Source organism: Polyergus mexicanus, unplaced genomic scaffold (genome assembly GCF_030449975.1).
Source record: "Polyergus mexicanus isolate NDT 795.1 unplaced genomic scaffold, iyPolMexi1.0 SCAF_14, whole genome shotgun sequence".
Taxonomy (NCBI): domain Eukaryota; kingdom Metazoa; phylum Arthropoda; class Insecta; order Hymenoptera; family Formicidae; genus Polyergus; species Polyergus mexicanus.
The window spans coordinates 2747131-2767970 of NW_027223334.1; the positions used below are offsets into that span (position 1 = coordinate 2747131).

At 33.3% G+C, this 20840-nt stretch overlaps 1 protein-coding gene across 8 annotated transcripts in view; it reads left to right on the forward strand.

Annotated features, from left to right (window-relative positions):
* The window catches only part of LOC138939161 (uncharacterized), a 32241-nt gene continuing 11401 nt past the window's right edge, over positions 1-20840 (forward strand). For 3 of the 8 annotated variants that reach the window (XM_070306754.1, XM_070306753.1, XM_070306755.1), the window contains exons 1-7: positions 1-146; positions 636-768; positions 854-1045; positions 1128-2293; positions 2462-3116; positions 3212-3380; positions 3468-3866. In XM_070306754.1, coding sequence (XP_070162855.1) covers positions 932-1045; positions 1128-2293; positions 2462-3116; positions 3212-3380; positions 3468-3865 — 2502 coding nt within the window. In that variant the 5' untranslated portion in view covers positions 1-146; positions 636-768; positions 854-931 and the 3' untranslated portion in view covers position 3866. Of the gene's footprint in view, positions 147-238; positions 499-635; positions 769-853; positions 1046-1127; positions 2294-2461; positions 3117-3211; positions 3381-3467; positions 4254-20840 lie in introns of those variants that run through there. The other 5 variants (XM_070306748.1, XM_070306751.1, XM_070306749.1 and 2 more) reach the window with 5 other exon arrangements.

Sequence of the window (20840 nt, forward strand, 5' to 3'; positions counted from 1 at the left end):
GGCTGCTCCGCGTTAACTCACAAATATCGATTGGTCCCGGCATGAGCTTTGCGCGCGTCTCGCGACAATCATGAGTAGTGTGTCTTCGTATGAAGACGTCGGCGAAATTTGGATCGCATACACGTCGCGGCCAATTCAGCGCATAGGTAATTGCTACATGTGTCATCATCCACTTATCTCTCTCACGTCGAACTTGACCCGGGCAAAAGTCTCGACCTCTTCCCGAGACGTGCGATGCGAATCACAACGCAAGTCTGTCAATCTTTCATTCTAATTCTTGTCGGAGACTGCTTGAGACTATATTCTCTGCGGCCGGTTTGTCATTTATGCCTTTAAGGCTAAATTTTATTTCTTTCTGGATTGTGACTGATACTGATAAAATAGCTGCGTTAAATCAAATGCGCGGTGATAGAATCGACATCCGCTGTTGTCGAACTGACAGACTTGGTTAGAGATGTCAACTTGTCTCAGAAGATATCGCGAAAAATTTGTGTGTTGGTATATTTATAAAAGATTTTTGTTAATATCAACAACAAACAAATTATGAAATCTTTGATTTTCATGACTCGCATCTAAAATTATGATATTATACTCATTTAAAATTCACAAATTGTACTATCATGTTTTTGTTGTAGGGTTGTCAATTGTGCTGCTTTAGAATGTCATTGCAATTTCTTACTCATAATGGACCATGCGCAGAGTACAAGTCGGTATATAAATATAAGAATCATAAGGCAGTTATATATTGCCTGTGATACTTTTTATCAGGTTAGCCATTTAATATTAATTTAAAGATGTTTTCAAATTAAAAAATATATTTTAATATATTAACAATTATAATATTAAATTTTAGAGAATAATATGGAAACATCAAAAATTCTGGCTACTATAGTCTTTCCAGCGCATAGTTGAAGTAAAAAAAAAATCGGAAATGGACTCTCCGCCATCATGTTCACTAAGCGCTGGACCTCTCAGTGATCTTGGTAGCAGTGGCTTAGGAGGTTCGATATCTAGTGATTCTGTTCGAGCCCATCTTGCAATAGAGGTAGTATACATGCATTTCTCTTTTGATTACAAACATGAATACTTTCCTGACATACAACTCTTGAAATGAAATAAAATTTTAGATGCAAGAAAGCGATATAGAAAGTAAGTCTCTATCACAAGATTCTTTTGATTATTCGGATGGCATGTGCAGCGAAAATTTCAACACATTGAAGAAAGGTCCAGGTTGGGGTGACGCGGACAACAAATTGGAGGTTGAAGTGGTTGATGTAGCAATCAAGCCACCACCAGAGTTTCAGGACAGTCCGTCGCCACCAGATTCGGAATCTTTGTCAGCACCAATTGTGAACTATGCACGATTGATGAGACATAGAATATCATGCTGGTTCGACGATTATGCTGAAAGCCTAGTACAATCGGCAGTAGATGAGGCGCTAGTGATCTCTTGCCGCATCTCCTGGCCTGAAGGAAGAATTGCGCCTACTATGAATCCGATTTCAATGATAACACGGGCTCAACAGACCAATTCTAAACGCATATGGGACCTAATGACACCACCAGTATGCCAGGGTGCTGCTACCATCACTATTACTCCATACAATACACTGAATCGGCCGAACTCGCGCTGCTCATTGGCTTCGTCGAGACTATCTAGTTCACATAATTCCATTAATACCTCTGGACTTGGCCACAAAGCCGATGACAGCAGCTTTATCACATCTGCCATGTCGCATGATGTATTGACCACAAGCGAAATAAGTGATATGTACAATGTGCCGTTTGATTCGGATATTTACACGGTGCCTATCGATATGGTACGACCGCTGCACGATTTGCGGACGCCACAAAGACCCAAACGACACCGGCATCATCGCAAGAGACGGCGAAACGTTTCCGCGAGTTCGCAGAGTGAGTTGGAGGCACATATCCAGCAAGCTCGCCACTACTGCGGCAAGTCCCGCGCCATCACGCACGTTATTAAGTCTCAACGCTTGCTAGCTGATGTCTGTTGTAACGAGGGTAACCCAGGTAGTGGTGGTGGCAAACGGCATAGTGTACCAGGCACTTCCGGACGTCACAATATTAAAACATCGAATGGACACGCACACAATATTGGCGAACCGATCCATATGACTCTACACGAAGTGCGACAGTACCTACAGACATTATATTCAAGCTCGAGCGACTCTAGCGAGAACAAGATCAAACGGGACAAAACGCCGCTACTAGGCCATACACCAGTGCATCTTGCCGCGACAGCTAAACCCCTTAGTATAAATAATAATAGGTAAGTGCATATACACACAACATATAATTTCTATTGATAAGTTAGGCAAAGAAACATTTTTTTCTGGAAAATAACTAGTTTTTATTGTGGGCTGTTTGATTACGTTTGCTTTTAAATATTTTAAGTTAAATGTTCATAGTTATTGTCAAATTAACTATTTAATAATAGGTATAACAGTAATATGCATACGGATTCGTCCACGGACACACCGGTATCCAACAAGAGTGCCAGTAATGGACTGATGATTCATCATCATAACAATAATAATAACAATCATAACAATAATTCTAATAATGTGAAGAAACACAAGAGGAACGCTTTTGTCAGCATTAGGCATAAGAAGGCACGCGATGAATCGCATAAGGAAAAGAGCGAATCCGAGCGGGAGAAGATAAAGAAAAGTCAGCGTAATTTCTCACTAAATCTTAAGCAAACACTTTGCAATATTTTCCGGTTTCGGCGACTGGGTTCGCCGGATCATTTTGTGGAGAAACGTAATAGCATCGTACAGGGAGAGATCGTCGAAGAGGAAGAGAGTGTTGATTCTGATCAGCATGCAAATAACAATAACACCGCTCCATCCGAGATGGAACCATCCGCGCAAAAACTGCCGTTCTTCAAGCGCGCGTTGCCACCTCTGCCCAAGAGTAATAGCCAGGTAAATGTGGAGCAAGCAGAAGAGGCTCTTACAGCAATGACACCTAAGTGCGAATCTCCGAGCTTGATACAACAGCAAGTTTTGTCGCCCGCCACACGACTCGAAGAAGATACCGCAGAGGACACGAGTATGGATTTTGCCGCCAGTATCGAAAAAGTAAAAGATGTACGGTTATTTTTATTTGTTTTATTCATCGATTTATACTTGGCATTTAAAGAATTAGCAGGTATTTTATAATATAAAATTGTTTTTTAAAATAGTATGGATGGTACTGGGGACCTATATCCGGCGAAGCGGCGGAGAAAATACTATCTAACGAGCCAGATGGCTCGTTTATTGTACGGGACAGTAGCGACGATCATTATATTTTTTCTTTATCATTCAGACTTAACAGTTGTGTGCGACATGTAAGGATAGAACACGATCAGGGTAAGTTTAATCGTACTACGTATAGGATTCAGGACTGTCATATGAAATATGTACGCTTTTATCAAATTCATTTCTTTCGATAAGCAGGTAATTTCAGTTTTGGTAGCTGCACAAAATTTAAGTCACATACTATTGTTGACTTCATCGAAAATGCAGTTGAGCATTCACGTAGCGGTCGGTATCTCTTCTTCCTGCACCGGCGGCCAGTTCTGGGTCCGATGCGAGTGCAGCTGCTTCATCCGGTATCGCGATTCAAGCAAGTACAGAGTCTGCAGCACACTTGCAGATTCGTCATCCTGAAGATGGTGCGTAGGGACTTGATCCCGACCTTGCCATTACCCCGACGACTCATCGATTATCTCAGCACGCCCCATTACTATAGTGAACAACTGGCGACCGAGCAGGACGATCGAGCTGAATCGCCAGTCAGTTCATCAACCGGCGAACTGGAAAAGATCTGCTTCACGCCACAGGGTCTCTCGTGAGGTACAGCCGTGTGATTTTTTTCCTTTTCTATTTTGCTCTTTGTGCTAAGAGACACCTGCACCAAATGTCGCTCCTGATGTTAGTACATACATATATATATATATATATGCATACTACTTACATACATACATATATATACATATCATACATATATATGTATGTATGTATGTACGTATATACGTACATGTATGTACACGTACGCGCACGAGCGCACGTGTGTGTGTGATATACATACATATATACAATTCAAAACTTAATTAATATTTCATATGGAAAAAAATTCACAAACATATGTTTAAATTAATATTGCAGTTTTTTTTTATAATTCAATTTCTGTTAACATGCAATAAATTTAATATGTCGCTTGATTAAGTTTTGGGAAAGTAATGTAGAATATAATTTGTGACTATATTAATACATTACTAATGCATATTACTAATTTATTTTGTAACTTAAATAATTTTTTGCTTATATATAAAATTCTATTTTTACTGAGTTTATCAATATGCATGAAAAATTAATTGACTTCGTCAATATGCAAGAATCTTTTAATTTAACACGCCAGGATTTAATTTGCTATTAAATATACAAAGAAATTTAATCGGTGATTTAATTAAATTATTGCTAATGTGCTGAAATTTAATTAATGGTTATATTGAGTTTTTGCTTACATGTTGAAATTTAATTTATAAATTAAAATTTTATATTATCATCGACATGTGACATCTGATTAACGATTTTACGCCTGTGATTTTTAGTCGATTTATATATTCATAAAGTGAGTATTGTGATTAAACTTGAAAGTAGAAGAATATAGCAAAAAGAAACTTTCGTATGTACTATATATCTAAAGCTGCAAGTTATGGTCGTCTCAAGTTATCTGATTGATTATTGAGAGAAAGAAATAGAATTTACTCTATCAATAGAAGCTGCAATACTGCGTATTGCAATATTCATTTTGCTATGCTGCTATAACAGACATGCTGAGATAACCATAGACATAATAAATATAGATTGTGTGTATTCTTTTTTTACTTGAATACATAGGGTATACATGAGCTTTAATCTTAAGAGGTCAGCTTTATCCAGCTTTATCTGTTTATAATATCTCATATCTTTTGTATATAACAATATCCCATTGCTTAGGCTAAAAAAAAATTTTACAGAAAATACTTACTGATTATCTATTGGGAAGAAATTTTCTGTAGGATGTATTACTGTGATGTATTATGTGAGTAATGTGAGTTTTCTTTTTCACACACATGTGAGAATAGGTATAACAATTAAAATTTATTTAAAGTAACATATATACAGGGTGGGGCATTTATATTGAGACACCTAAATATCTAAAAAATAAAGCAAGATAGAAAGAAATGTTTCAGACAAAAGTTGTTCGGTTCTAAGGGAATCATAAGATGGTGCCATTAGTTTGATTTTGAATGGAGACGCTTCGGAGATTTTAATGTCAATCTTGTTTTATTTTGTTTACACCAATTGATGTCTCTAATTTTTTGAGCTTAAAATATTAAGGTAACATTATTACAAAATAAGTAATTTTATGAAATATTTCATAATTTATATAAAATTATGTCGAAGTAAAGTAGTAAAATAAAGTATAAAATATCTCGTAAATTATTAAACTTTTGGCCATCATATCCTTATAACTTTTTATGTAGAATAGTGCAAGAAATCGATTTATGTAAAAAAATTGGGTTGTTTCTATTTAAAAAAACAAGATTGACATTGAAATTTTCAGCGCTTTCATCCAAAATCAAACTAATAGCACCATCTTATGATCCCCTTAGAACCGAACAACTTTTGTCTGAAACATTTCTTTCTATCTTGCTTTATTTTTCAGATATTTAGATGTCTCAATATAAATGCCTCTTATATACTTTTTAAAATAATAATATTTTTAGTAATGTTGCACTTACAAAGATACATTTGTTGAATATAGCTTATAGATCTAGACTAATACATGAAGCGATTATATTAAAATTATATAATTAAAAGTTTTATCATTAAATGAGGAGAAAGACAATATCCACGTACACACATACGTGTATATATCCACACACATCCATATACAAATAAGATATAAAATAAAAACATTTAATTATTGGAGATGATTTAAAATTGTTAGTTTATTATTTGTAGCTAAACTGAATTAGCAAAGTTTTTGAATTTAATTCTTAAAACAAAAACAATAGGAAAAAATCACAAATTGTACCGAAAATAAAAAAAAATTGTTCTTAAAAAAAAAGAAAAATTAAATAACAATTTATTCAGACCTTTAAAACAACATTAACTTCTAAAATTAATTCGTATTTTAAGAATTTTTCAGAGGTATCTAAGAGAGGTGTCGTAGCTATAAATAACTGATATCTACATTTTTAATAATGTTTTTAGATAGAATGTATGTGAGTTTTTCTGATTCTAAATTAATTAATCTGGATTCAATTAGCATCAAGAGAAAGTTGTAATGTTTTACAATAGCCTTACAGGGGACACTACAACGTGGTACCAATCGATTTCAACGAAACTCGTTGTAGCGATAGGTCTTCATGTCAAGTAGTATTAGGTAAACGGATAAGATGTGCTTCTCAAGCGTTCGCGAGAAATCGAAATTAAAAAATTTCAAGCGCCTTATGAACAAATGGAATTGAGCATTTAATCGAGGAGCGCATGGCGCAACGAGTCTGGCAGCGTGTCAGACTCGTAGCGTCGATATTGCTGTTTCGAGTCCCGATGAGTAAACTTTTTTTTTCAACAGATTTTTTTACAGTAGAATGTAATTATTATACAAAATAAATGTACATCACATAGATTAATACGTCTATTGTATATTACAAAGGTACATTTTCTCATTTGTATTTTCTGCTTAGAAAATCCGTTTATGGAATAGCTGTACGATAGAAATAAATAAATGTAATAATTAATTATGTTTTTAAGCAACAATAATTGCGGAAAGGTGATTGCCATACACAACACATAAATATGAAACATGTTTTATTCATTGGTGGAAGTAGATGAAATAATACATACTGTATAATAATATTTTTCGTAGAAACAAGCGAAGCAATAATTCGCATATCTTGCGCATCGTATAAAAGCTGCATTTTTAGTTGTATGGTTTTTTTTTAGAACATTAAGCGAAAAATATATGTCATTAACATTTTCATATTTATTTGTGTTGGGCAATCCTATCTACAATTCTATTCCGCAAACGGATTTTTAGGCAAAGGACGTAAACAGGAAAACGTTTGTAGTATACAATAAACAGACAATACGTGTTAATCCATGTGATGTACATTTATTTTGTGTAATAATTGCTATTCTATTGTAAAATTCTATAATTCTGTAAAAATATAATAATCTACTGTAAAAAAAATCTTTTGAAAAAAAAAAGTTTACTTATTGGACCCACTCAACTAACTATCGAGGTTATTTGGTAGCTAAAGAACTGCAGAAATTAAGAGTGAAAACTCAAAAGCCCAAGAGAAAATAGTAATGGCTACACGAGCTCGGGTCTTAACTATTAATCAGGAAAAACATGCTGTAGAGACTATCAGGGAAATCAACTTTCCTGCCTCGTATAAAGAAGCAGTTACAGGCGAGCAGTTACAGAATAATATTGTCTCTGGCTTAGATAAAGGGCAAGAAATCTTAAATTTTGACGGAAATTAAAAGTCTAAACGAATCAAACAAGAAAATAGAAAACAGGTTAACCAAGCTGGAAAACAAAACATGGTTTTGCATCTAAACCCCAGCACCTAAACCCCAAAATAGCTAACTCTCAGAATCATGGAATGGAACGCTAATGGATTACTAAATCATCTCCAAGAACTACAAATAATCCTAAACACAGAAAGAATTGACATTTACCTAATTTTGGAAACGCACCTCACAAAACATTCTTATGTTAAAACCAAAGGATATGTGGTATACCATACTCTACATCCAGACAACAGTGCTCGAGGAGATAGTGCAATCATAATTAAAGAGAACATCAAACACCAAAAGGAAGCTAAATACATCTCACAAGAAATACAAGCCACTGCTATTATATTAACATTGGCAAACCAATTAGCATTGACTATAATAGCCGCTTATGGTTCACCAAGATATGCAATAAAAGCTGACCAGTACGTAGAACTACTAAGTAACTACAGAAACAGATTCGTAATGGGAGGAGATTTTAATGCAACATTCCCACTGGGGATCAAGACTCACTACGACTAAAGATCGAGAATTACACCGAGCAGCACAAGTAGGCGGATGTGAATTTGTCTCTACAGATAAACTGACATATTGACCAACAGATCCCGGAAAAGTACCAGATCTTATTGATTTTTTCATAACAAAAAATATTTTCTAAAAACTATATACAGATTGAAGAAGGTCTAAGCTCAAATCACTTGCCAATGTAGCTAACGCTTAGTGAATAAGAAAGAAAACAACCCAGTTTTAATAAACAAATATACTGATTGGAATCACTTCAAGGAATTGCTGGAAAGTAGCATTAAGCTGACCGTATCGTTAAAAACCACTGATCAATTGGGCAGCGAGGTGGAAAAGTTCACTAACCATATACAAACTACGGCATGAAACAGTACTCCGATAATACGAAGGAAAACAGTAGATATGAACTACCCTAAAGAGATAAGGGAATTTCTCGCCGTTAAAAGACTGCGTCGAAAATGGCACCTAACAAGAGCACCAAGAGATTAATCAGCCCTTAATAAAATTACACAACGATTAAATAATGAAATCAAGGAGATAAAGACTGAGTTCCTCACTAATTTCTTGATAGAACTGACTAATGACAAAAATATGAACTATTCTCTCTGGAAAGCTACCAAATACTTAAAAAGACCGACAACTCAGATTCCTCCGATTAAGAAGACGAATGGGCAATGGGCCAGATCCTGCGAAGAAAAAACAGGTGTCTTTGCGAATCACTTGGCTAGTATTTTCCAAACAAACGAAAGGTTAGGCTATGATACGAATTGTAATGAGCTGGAACAAGACGATACAAGTAATGTAAATATTCCGCTAGTCCAACGAAATTTATAATGAAATTCAAAATAATCTAAAACCTAATAAAGCATCTGACTTTGATTTTATAAACGGTGAACTGTTAAAGCAATTATCGAAAAAAACGTTGGTTAAACTAGCTAATCTGATTAATGCTATTTTCCGCTTGAATATGTACCAAGATTTTGGAAGGTGGTGAGGTCATCATGATATTGAAACCTAGTAAAGAACCACATGAAATAACTTCTTATAGGCCCATATCGCTGTTGCCTATTATGGCTAAGCTATTTGAAAGGCTGTTATGTAAAAGACAAACCGATTATCGAGCTCAGAAATATAATCCCATCGCACCAGTTTAGCTTTAGAAATAAACACTTGACTATCGAGGTGGGTCCACATGATCACAGATATTATAGAAAAATCCCTCGAACACAAAAGAATCTGCTCTGCTATCTTTATTGACATGGCGCAAGCGTTTGATAAAATGTGGCATGATGGACTAATTTATAAAATTAAACATCTCCCTAACCAATATTGCCTATTACTAGAATCATATCTACCATAGAGATTCTTCCGGGTTAAATAAGAAGATGCCTATTCAGAATTAAAGGAAATAAAAGCAGGAGTTCCCCAGGAAAGCGGGGTGGCTTGAAACCAGTACTATATCTTCTCTATACGAGTGATTTACCAACGCCGCCCGACAATACAATCGCTATGTTTGCATACTACAATATTATCTACTGATGAAACCATTGAACATTCAAAACTGCAAGAAGCAGTAGATCAGGTCATCAACTGGACAAAAAAATGCGCATAAAACTAAATGAAACGAAGTCGGTGCATGTCAACTTCACCAATAGAACATTTTCCTCGAATTATCATTAACGCGACCATCATTCCGCACTCAAACACAGCAAAATACCTTGGTATGACGCTAGATGCTAAACTCCGGTGGAAGGAGCATGTTAAAAAGAAAAAAGAAGAACTTAACATTAAACTCAGAAAAATGTACTGGTTCATAGGTAGAAAATCGGAATTAGCATTACATAATAAGCTAGTACTCTATAAACAGGTTCTGAAACCAGTTTGGACCTATGGAATCCAGCTATGGGGCTGTGCTAAGCAAAATAATACTAATGTTATACAGTATTTTCAAAACAAAGTACTCCGAATCATAGTTGATGCACCATGATACGTTAGAAATAAAGATCTCCACCATGACCTAAACATGGATACGGTAACTAATGAAATTAAATGATTTGCTTAAGGCCGCGAACAGAGGTTACAACAGCACGTTAGCGAGGAAACGTTCAGATTACGATAACATTGGGCTATATAGAAGACTTAGAAAGACCAAGCCTTTTGAGCTTGTTGGTTAATATAACCAACTGAGAGAGCCTGGATTAACGTTTCTTAATTATTATGACAAAACTAAATTGATCGTTAGATTTCAATTAGTTTCAATACAAAAATGTAAAAAAAAAATTTATCAGACTCGAACCAGCAATGTCGATGATACGGTATGCTGCTGCTATGCCACGCACTCCTCGATTAAATGCTCTATTCCATTTATTCATAAGGCGCTTAGAATTTTTTAATTTCGATTTCTCGCGAACGCTTGAGAAGCACATCTTATCCGTTTACCTAATACTACTTGACATGAAGACCTATCGCTACAACGAGTTCCGTTGAAATCGATTAGTACCATGTCGTAGTGTCCCCTCGTTAGTCAGATTTCCTCTCTGTAAAGTAAATCTCGGAACAGTTCTAAAGGCCTGATTAACATATTCCGGAGATGAAGTGACAAATTAAAAATATTAAATCTAAATAGATTTCTTTTTTTATCAAGATAGATTATCAAGGAATATCTTAATCTGTTCCATTTCTTTTATGCTAAGACAAAGTTTGTATAATCATGTTTGTTTTTTTTTTTTCGGGTAAAGAAATTGTTTAAATAAAATATGCCATACTCAACCATACTATAATATCAGTAATATACAGTTAATCAAGTAAGAGCGTGTTCGACATAACTAGCAGTTGGTAAAAAATATTCTAATTCTTTCGTGAGTAGAATTTGTCCTTGATGCGTTGTCAAGAAAGATTCAGTTGACATTGAATTTTTATCAGAGAAACACGTAAAGCATGAGTGCCACGCGTTGCGCTACGAGGCTCTATTCCTCTGTACCCATTCGAAAATGTCTCAAGCAGCGGCTGCTAAGTACATGGAGAAGTCGTCAGTAAAACATTCGTCAGTAAGTGGGTGCAGCGATATAAGGAGACAAAAACTGTCGATGATTTTCCGGAACGTGGCTCAATAGACAAAGTGTCCTCTAAAGTCGATAAACTGATAATGTACTTGTTTTCGCGGAATCCTGGCTTAACACTGCATCAAGCAGCAGCAAAATTGAAGCAGAAAGGTTTTGATATATCATACGAAGCTATCCGAACTCATGTCCGTGCTCATGATATCAAATCAAATAACGCAGTACAGTGAAGAAACCTTTGCTAAGCGAAAAGCACGTGACGAAGCGACTCGCTTGGGCGAAGGACAATATCGACCAAGATTGGAGCAATATATTTTTTATGGACGCGATGCAAATCCAATTGAGAATGTGTGGGCATACATCAAGCAGAAGCTTCGTAGAAGGAAAGTATTCATTTTGACACAGTTACCTACAGAAATTCGTCGCATACCTCGGAGATGCCAGGCAATTATCGACGCCGGTAGTGACAACACATTATTAATACAATTGCATCTTTGTTCTGATCGAGTACAATGCACCCACGTATTTGAAAATTTTGTTCAATAAATTTTTCTACAAATTAACCCGAACACGTTCTTACTTGACTGATTGTAGTTCTCCATATAAATTATGTTTTTAAAAAAAAATTTTTTTTAGCCTTTCTTGATGATATCCTGATTTAGGTATTAATGCTCTGTATGGTGATTTTTTTTGTCTTGTGACTTGCCAGTTCATTACTTGAGATGCCACAATGACTGGATATCTATACAAACTTAAATAATTTCCTTGTTTTCTAAAGTAATTTTGCTTTCTTTTTGATATATAAAATTAAAAATGAATTTTTTTATTGAGAAAAAGAACTATTTAAGGCGGAAATAATTAACTTGGAGTCAGAAAACCTCGAGACTTACAGAAAATAAAATTTTTAAATCATTTTTCAGTATAGTTATTGTCTCAGAAAGAAATCGATAAGAGAAATTGACAGATTTGAGAAAATTGTAGAAAAATGAATTCATTCTTTTCTCCTATTGAGAGTCTGTGAAAGAATATCTAAGCATTTTCGAATCATCTGCAAAGGAAAGATGATTTTTTAATTTAATATCTGTATTATTTGGCAATTAATGTTTAAACTATTGCAAAAATATTGAGCGTTGAAAAGCTATTGATGAGAAATATTAAAAATAAAAAGAATGAAAAGAGGCCTAATTTCTAGAAATCTGGTTTTGTCAAGCACATATCCCTGTAACATTGAAGTAAGATAGTTCCATCAGTTCTATCTGACTGTATGGATATTATCATAAGCAATTAATATATTTTCCAACGAAAAATTTAATAGATCATTTACATTTAGATATTTTTAATATTTAGATAGCATTTAAAAATTTTATTTTTCAAGCAAATATGAGATTTTTTCTCCTAAAACAAACTTAATAGGAAAAAAGGTCGTAGGGTAATTCTTAAATCTTTAAATTGAATACAATTTAGTTTTGGTTATTGAGGAGATAACTTGTGGAAAAAATATTACAACTATAATCTATATAAATCTCTGATATTAAAAAGCAGAAACGTGGAAAGATCATAAACGTGGTAATAACCTAGAAACTGCTTCCCACACTATATATGACAATTAAAAATCTCTATAGAATGTAAATTTTTCAATGTGGTCGATTTGGTCCTTCCAATTGAAGAAATATTTAAATCTCAAACCTAAAAGAAATATATAGAAGAGCTTTTTTCAATTTGGATGGACTTTAAATATATGTATTACAGAGCAGTTCAAAAATAAAAGATTTTATATTTTTTTTATAAGAGGATTTTCATGTGTTTAGAGATTGAAATAATCTCGAAAATAATTCAGTATATGTGATTTTAAGCGAATATTGACGAAGCAATTAAGTATATAAAAAAACATGTTTCACATCAAAAAATTTTGAGTCTTATAATGCTCTTTATAACTATATATTAGATTTTTTTGAAAATGTGATACCTTTTTAATATCCTATTTATTGTATATTAGCTTTATTTATCTTTGCTATATTTTACTTTTTATTTTTCACTTCTTATTGATAAATAAATTTTATAACTTTTTGTGTGTTTTAACGAAGAACTAAATAGATTTTATCTCAGAATAAAATGTATCTTTTTTTCTTTTTTTATTCTTTAGATGCCTTTAAGCATTTATTTAATTAATAATTATAAATATCTAATATAATTTTTTTATATAATTTTATTTAAAAAAAAACCTATTATTATTCTTTTATGTACACACTATTTATTATAATATTTTCTAGCATATTACATGTATATATGCAATTAGAAACATTATTTTTGTTTTGTTCCTTTATAACATAAAATATAATATCAAATAAGCTATATGTTATCAAATAATGCACAGCATAAGTGCGGCATAGATATACGTGACGCATATAGCATCGTAAAAAGCGATCTATGAAACTCATTTTCCAAAAATGCGATTTCGGCAAGTCATATTATCATATATGAATAAATTTGAAGTAAAGCGCTCTTTAATATTTGGCCTTACAAAACATTCGAAATGCATGAAATTTTTAATGTGTAATATTTATAATGTGAAAATATTTTGGAAAATATCACATTTTCGGTAAAAAATCAAATATATAATTATAAAGAGTATTACAAGAAACATTTTTATATATTTTATTATTTCGCTGATATTCACTCTAAATCATATATACTCAAATATTTTTGAGAAGTTATTTAAACTTTTTAATACATGATAATGCTCGTTTTAAAAAAAAGATACATATTTATTTTTTAAATTGTTCTATAATATATTTGAAGCCCATTCAAATCGAAGAACACTTCCATATATTCCCTTGTTAGACGAATTCTTAATGCTGATTCCGTTGAAATCATATACATATATTATATACATATATTATATACATATATTATCATATATAAATCGTATATTGAAATTATGTTTATATATCGAAATCAATATATATTGTTGCGTCCGCGAATCGAAATCGATATTACTCGAACACGCGCGACATAACCGGCACTCGCGTCCCGCGACGTAAATAAAGAACTTTATTAAAAACACTTTATAAAAAAGAACAAGAGGAACTTTAATAATAGCTTAGAACACAAAACACAAACCATAGAACAGATAATCTCGTAATCCGTCAATCCGTCCGCTCGGAATCATCACCGACGCGAGACTCAAGATGGCCGATCACTCTCAAGATGTCTGCCATTGTTTAACAACAACGTGTTAGCAACGTGTTTGAGGATATTCTCCCGGAGATGGGTACAGCAGATTCAGGAATAACCGCCACAGGCGATTCGCAGAGACGCAACAATATATATAAATCTGTCATTTATAGAATCCTAACAACACATCTTCTCCGGAGGACATCCAGAGGATATTGAACATCCTCTGGATAACCTCTGGATGTCCTCTGGACATGTGTGCTGTTAGGGAAGAAATCTGTAATTATTAAAAATACTTAGTTTTCACAACTTTAAACCAAGTACTTTGAATATATCGATGCATTATAAAAAGATAATGACTTGTTGATTCGTAGTGAATTAAAATTGATATAGAAAGAAAGTTACAGAAAATTGTGATATTATCTACATATTATATCATTTTGCAGTTTTATAAGCTTTGCGTTCAATATTGGATAACAGGAACATATAAAGAAAGAAGGGTAAATATGCATGAAAGGTCACATCTCATCGATTTAATCGCCGACCGCCACTTGATTCTTACGGGGATTACTCAGAACACTTCCCCCCACAACATATCTAAATGGTAATTAAATCGGTCAGATGTGACCTGCATATTTACCGAAAGGAGCTTATAAAATAGAACAATCCTGTGAGAGACCTTTATAAGCCTATAGGATTTTATCTAGTTCTCCAAGTTCGCAATATACTTGTCAAATTGATAACAATAGTACCTAAGTTACCCTCTTTGATGAGCTTTAGATATGCACTACTAAAAAAAAATAGAGAACACTTTTTATACGTTAAAAGTTGAGTTATTTTCAAACTGCTGAAACTCGGTGAAGTCATCGTAGATAAAAAATTAAAAAAGTATTATAAAACTTGAAGTTTCAACTTTAACTTAACATATGCTATCGGTAATTTAAAAAAAAATATCTTCCTTATTCGGTGCTTTAAAAAAGAACACATTGTTTTGTTCCTTAAAATTACATATTTTTGATACTCTGCAACTCGATAAAAAAATTTCTCCAAAAATTTTAGTTCTATAAACTATATTTGCCTATAAAACGCTTTTTTAAAATTTTTCTATGTTTCTTTTTGTAGGCAAAATGTTGTAGTTTATGGAATTTAAATTTTTTGAAAGGAATTTTTTTATCAAACTACAGAATATAAAAAATACTTAATTTTAAGAAACAAAACGGTTTTTTTTTTAAACACAAAATAAGAAAGATAAAATTTTTTTTTAAATTACTGATAGCGTATAAAGTTAAAACTTGAAAAGTTGAAACTTCGAGGTTCATAATACTTTTTTAATTTTTTATCTATGATGATTGTTTGCCGAGTTAGCACTTTGAAAATAGCCTAATTTTTAGAAGTAAACCTTGATATTAGTGCCGACCTCACCAATTTCAATGACCTTAACATATGTTGTCAAGGATATGGCTCTAAATAACTTGCAAAAAAATTTAGCCGTCGTTCGCTATTTATTACAAAGTTATTAACAATTAAAGATAGTGACCAACCGATGCTTGCAACATAACTATACACTTTCCCACCATACAAGAATTTTGAGAGTGGACCTTGCTTCGCGTTGTAAGGTATATGCGTAAATGCAGTGGATTCTGTCCCCCCCCCCCCCCCTACAGAGGGCTCCACTTCTAGAAGATATAACCCCAGTCTGCCACGTCTGTTCTAACAGATATTGCCAAGTGCTTGCTACAAATTATTATCAGCAAAAAGACTACAAATTTGGTACACAAGTTGTTATTACCGATTAAGCTGGCAGATTGCCGGCAAGAACCAAGTAAAGCTTAACTATACAGCAAATTGGCGACAGAAACCGAGCAAAGCTTGCTGACATGACTGACATCAGATTGTCGGCAAAAACTGAGCAAGATCTGGAGTGCGCAATCTGATGGCAAATTGGCAGCAAAAACCAAACAGAAAATATGCAGCTTATTACAAAGTATTATAAAATAGTTCAGTCGCTATGTGGCACGTTATTCATTATCTATACCCGTATTCAAATTCTTGTCATGAGTGTATATAAAGCCTGCAAAATGCTAATAATATTATAATATATATATTTCTATCAGTTCAATTTTTGACATAATTCTTATACAGAAAATTCTGTCAGTTGCTTTTTGCAACTTTATATACTTCTCATGACTAAAAATCAAATACGAGATGGATGCATATAGCGCATCGCATAACGATGAACAAACTAACTATCGGCTGAATACTATATTTTTGTAATGTTTGTAACAAAGTAAAGTTGTAAATTTGCTGTCATGCCATGTATTGCAAGGCTTGCTCTGTTATTTGTGTGAATTTTGCATCTCGTTGTGTCAGAGTATACTTTGTTCTGTTCTTTTCGTAAATATGTTATCATATTGTGTACAATAAGGTTTGCTCTGTTCTTGTCGTAAATTTGCTATTATAGCGTGTATAATAAAATTTGCTACTAATTGATGTAAAGTTTGTGTTACACCATGAATAGCATCATACATGTTCTTCTTTGCGTAAAATTTACGAGCAAACGTTTTTCTATTATTTACAGCATCGTGAGACAAAAAATGTTGCCGTCAATTTGCTTCAAACTTTTTGACAAACGAAAACAGGACAAACGTTTGCTAGACAATTGTTGTCAAAATTAAAGCAAACCTTGTCGCAAAGCTTTGGCAAAACGTGATTTTAACATTCTTGGCTATCTGGGTGGTCACTTATAATTGGATCTGTAAGAAATCTAAAAAAACCTAAAAGATTTTCAGATCCCTTTTTCCCCGTGTAATTTTGGCAACTTTTTACTGCACATGAAGGCATATTAATATCAATTCCAAATCAACACACTCGTATAATTAATCCGGTATTGCAGTACAGACGTCCAAAATTAAGGTTAGGTGCCTTTTGACATAAACACAGGAATTTAAAAATGGAGGAGGCTGGTACAATACGCAGAACGATGCGAAAATGCGTCTTCAGTATGAGCACACCTTACTTTCTTTCCACCATAGTCCACATAAAATCTTAATGATCCATCCTTCTTCTTAATTAGTACTATAGGAGAATATGGGAACCCTTCGAGGAGCTCGTTTAATAGGGTTGGAATCTTTTACGTTAATGATATACTCTAAAACTTCAAGATTCCTGCAATTAAATCTTTCAAAAACACATCTTGAAATTCATTCAAAAATTTAACGAAAACATTTCTTTGAATCATATTTAGGTTTTTAGAGTTTTCTTCAAAAAATGTTTCCAAGAAACAAGGAACTTTCTTTTCAGGAATCAAATCGCGAACATGGAAACTGAATATCTCTATAATACTCAAAATTGCCGAATTCAGATTCAAAAATTTTGTCCAAATCAATCATCTCAAAAAAATCAATTCCTAATATACAATCATCTGAAATATTAGCAACTAGCATCGGAATATCCAAAAAATACTTTTCTAATTCTATTCCAACAATAACTGTATAATTTACTGAAACAGTCTCTCTCGTTAGATATCTTAAACTATATCCATTTATTTCATATTGTTGCTTTGACCCCCTAACCAAGCTTTCATTTTGAAAATTGTTTCAAAATTGAATCATCGGAGCTTGTATCTATTTAAATATACAATTTTCGCCATCTAACATACCCTTGTAATAAAAAGAATTTTTTTTAACTTTATTTACTTTGTAATAACGACTGTACAATTTTTTTGGGGCATTTATTTTGCCCTGCGAAGTTCGACTAATCCTTGTTTTCCGTTAAAGACGGGCATTTTGAACGGAAGTGCCCCTGAGCAGCACACTGCCAACATTCTTTGTTTGTATGAATTTTTAATTTTTGATCTTTATTATTAAATTTATTTTGTTTTACGATATTTTTCTTATTATCAGAATCTTTTTCTCGTTTTTCATTTCTTCGTTTAAAATTAAATTTATTGAATTTATTAATATTTCCTTGTTGATTATATTTATTTTTAGAAAAACTATTGTATTTTCTTGTATGACTTTAAGACATAGCGGCCAATTTTAAAGAAGAAACACTCTCCAGCTCCAGTTCGTTTCACAAATCTGTCTGATAGCACGGTGATAAACTGCGCGTAAGCAATTTTATCCCTCACGTTATGTGAGCATTCAGGATATGTCAAACGAGACAATCTCTCTAAATCCGCGCCTAAAGTTGCCAAATCTTCCAAATATTTTTGTTTCCTATTTGTAAATTGCGTAATATATCTGAGCTGAATGCTCTTCTCCAAAACGCAATTCTAATTTTGACTTCAACTCTTCGAATCGTAAATTTTCAATTTCGTATATTCCATCTAAAACCGAACGCGTTTTTTCCCTCAAACACGATGCTAATGTTACTGTCTTAAAATAATCATTCCACAAATTTCTCCGCGCTATCAAATCGAATTGTGTCAAAAATTCGCATAAAGGGGCACTTCCATCATAATTGTCGGATTTCAATTTATAACCGAGTTCATTTTTTCTAAAAGAATTTTGGCTTTGAGCTACTGAATCTCTATTATTAGATGCACTTAGCTATGTTTTCCGTTGTTGGAAAATCTCCTTCATTCGGCGAAGCTCACTATCCTACTCACGCAGTTGAGATTCAAATTCAGCTCGCATCCGCAATCGCTTCTTGCGAAGCTCCCGAATTTCCCGCATTGCAGATTGAACAATAATTGTCTCCAACAATGGCCCCATATCGTATCTTAAAGCGTCGTCGAAGCACGAACTCCTTTTCGTGTGACAACTTCCGTTATTGAATCCTATTGCTCCATTGCCATAGCTCACGCTTTTCTTTTAAAATACGCAAAACAGTTCGTCGTATCCCGGACGAGCCCCCAAAATGTTGCGTCCGCGAATCGAAATTGATATTTCTCGAACGCGCGCGAGACAACCGGTACTTCCGTAATCTCAAATATGTCTGCCCGGGATGACATCCATTGCGAGACTCCAAGATGGCGGCTCTTCTCACAAGATGTCCGGCATTGTTTAACAATAACCCTTAGTAACGTGTTTGAGGATGATCTCCCGAAGACGGGTACAGCAGATTCAAGAATAATCGCCACAGACGACACGCAGGGTCGCAACAATACATACATTAAATACTAAACTAGTAAATACTCTTTTGTTTACATTGTAGAAGCGAAACCAATAAAAAAAGGACAAAGACAACTTAGATAAGAAGATAACCTATATCTTCGAAAATATTAATTATAGAACCCATGTTTACTAGACTTTTTTTTCTTATTTTGATCTTTTCTTGTTTTGAATATTATCTATGCTCTCAAAATATGTGATACTTTTCTAAATTCTGTATAAATTGTATTTAATATTGAATTATTCATTTTTCATTTTCGTTTTTCATTTGTCTCTCTTTTTCTCTCTGCAGATATGACGCACAATTTTAATTTCAATTTAGAAATAGGTTTGGATTAAGTTAGAATTTTTTCGGGTTGAGGATGCAAAAAAGAGGCAAAGCTAAATACACAGCTAACATAAAATTCTTGCTTATTGGTTTATTACATTTATGTGTTTACAACTTTTAAATATGTGCGTGTATGTGCGTGCGTGCCCGCCCATATGCACGTATGTGTGTGTGTGTGTGTGTGTGTGTGTAGTATAATTTTTTGAGGTTGAGTAAATTATATCCAATAAATAATTACTAATATTTTACTAAAATTCAACACATAATTACTAATATTTTATTATTGCATGGTTAGTTGGAAATCCGTAGAAGCATGCAATTATAGACTTTATCGCATCCGAAACATTAGATGATATAAGCGGGTAAACCCGTTTTCGCGCAGAATGTTGCAGATTCACGTGAAACTTTAAATTTTTAATCTTTGATGTTTTGAACACCCTATATAAAGATCTACATATTTGCTTATTGTATATGTGTAGTATGCGTAAGAATATTCATATTAATCTATATAAAAAAGAATATTTACTGTGTCCAATATTAAATCTTTTATTGTGTGTTTATATGTGTCTACATTGGACTTTTGATTTTTACGAAAATCTTTGTTTGTTAAAAACTTTTTAATAATTAACGAGCGACTGCTAAAACTTTTTGCGGGTTATTCAGGATGACTATACGTCAAGGTCAAAGAGTTATCGAAGCTGGATCCCCTTTTATCAATAATTTTTCTATGTTTAGAAAATAATGGAAAGTCTCTATTGTATAATCGTGAGTTCGATCTAATGTTGATTCTTAAAATTCAGAGTAATTCTTAAAAAGCAATTTCAATTTCTAAATTAGAAAAAAATAAATCTAATAAAGAATCATATAGCTATATTGTTGGAATCTTGAAGGAGATTGGTGCCCGGAGCAATGGGAAAGCAATAGTCTTTCTGATCGTTTAAAAACTGGTTGAGTCATATCAATTTGACTGTAATTTTATTTATTTTTGAAGTTTTTAATTTTTTATATATTATTAATTTTGTCCACATTTAAAATCCGTTTTTTAAAAAATATTTGT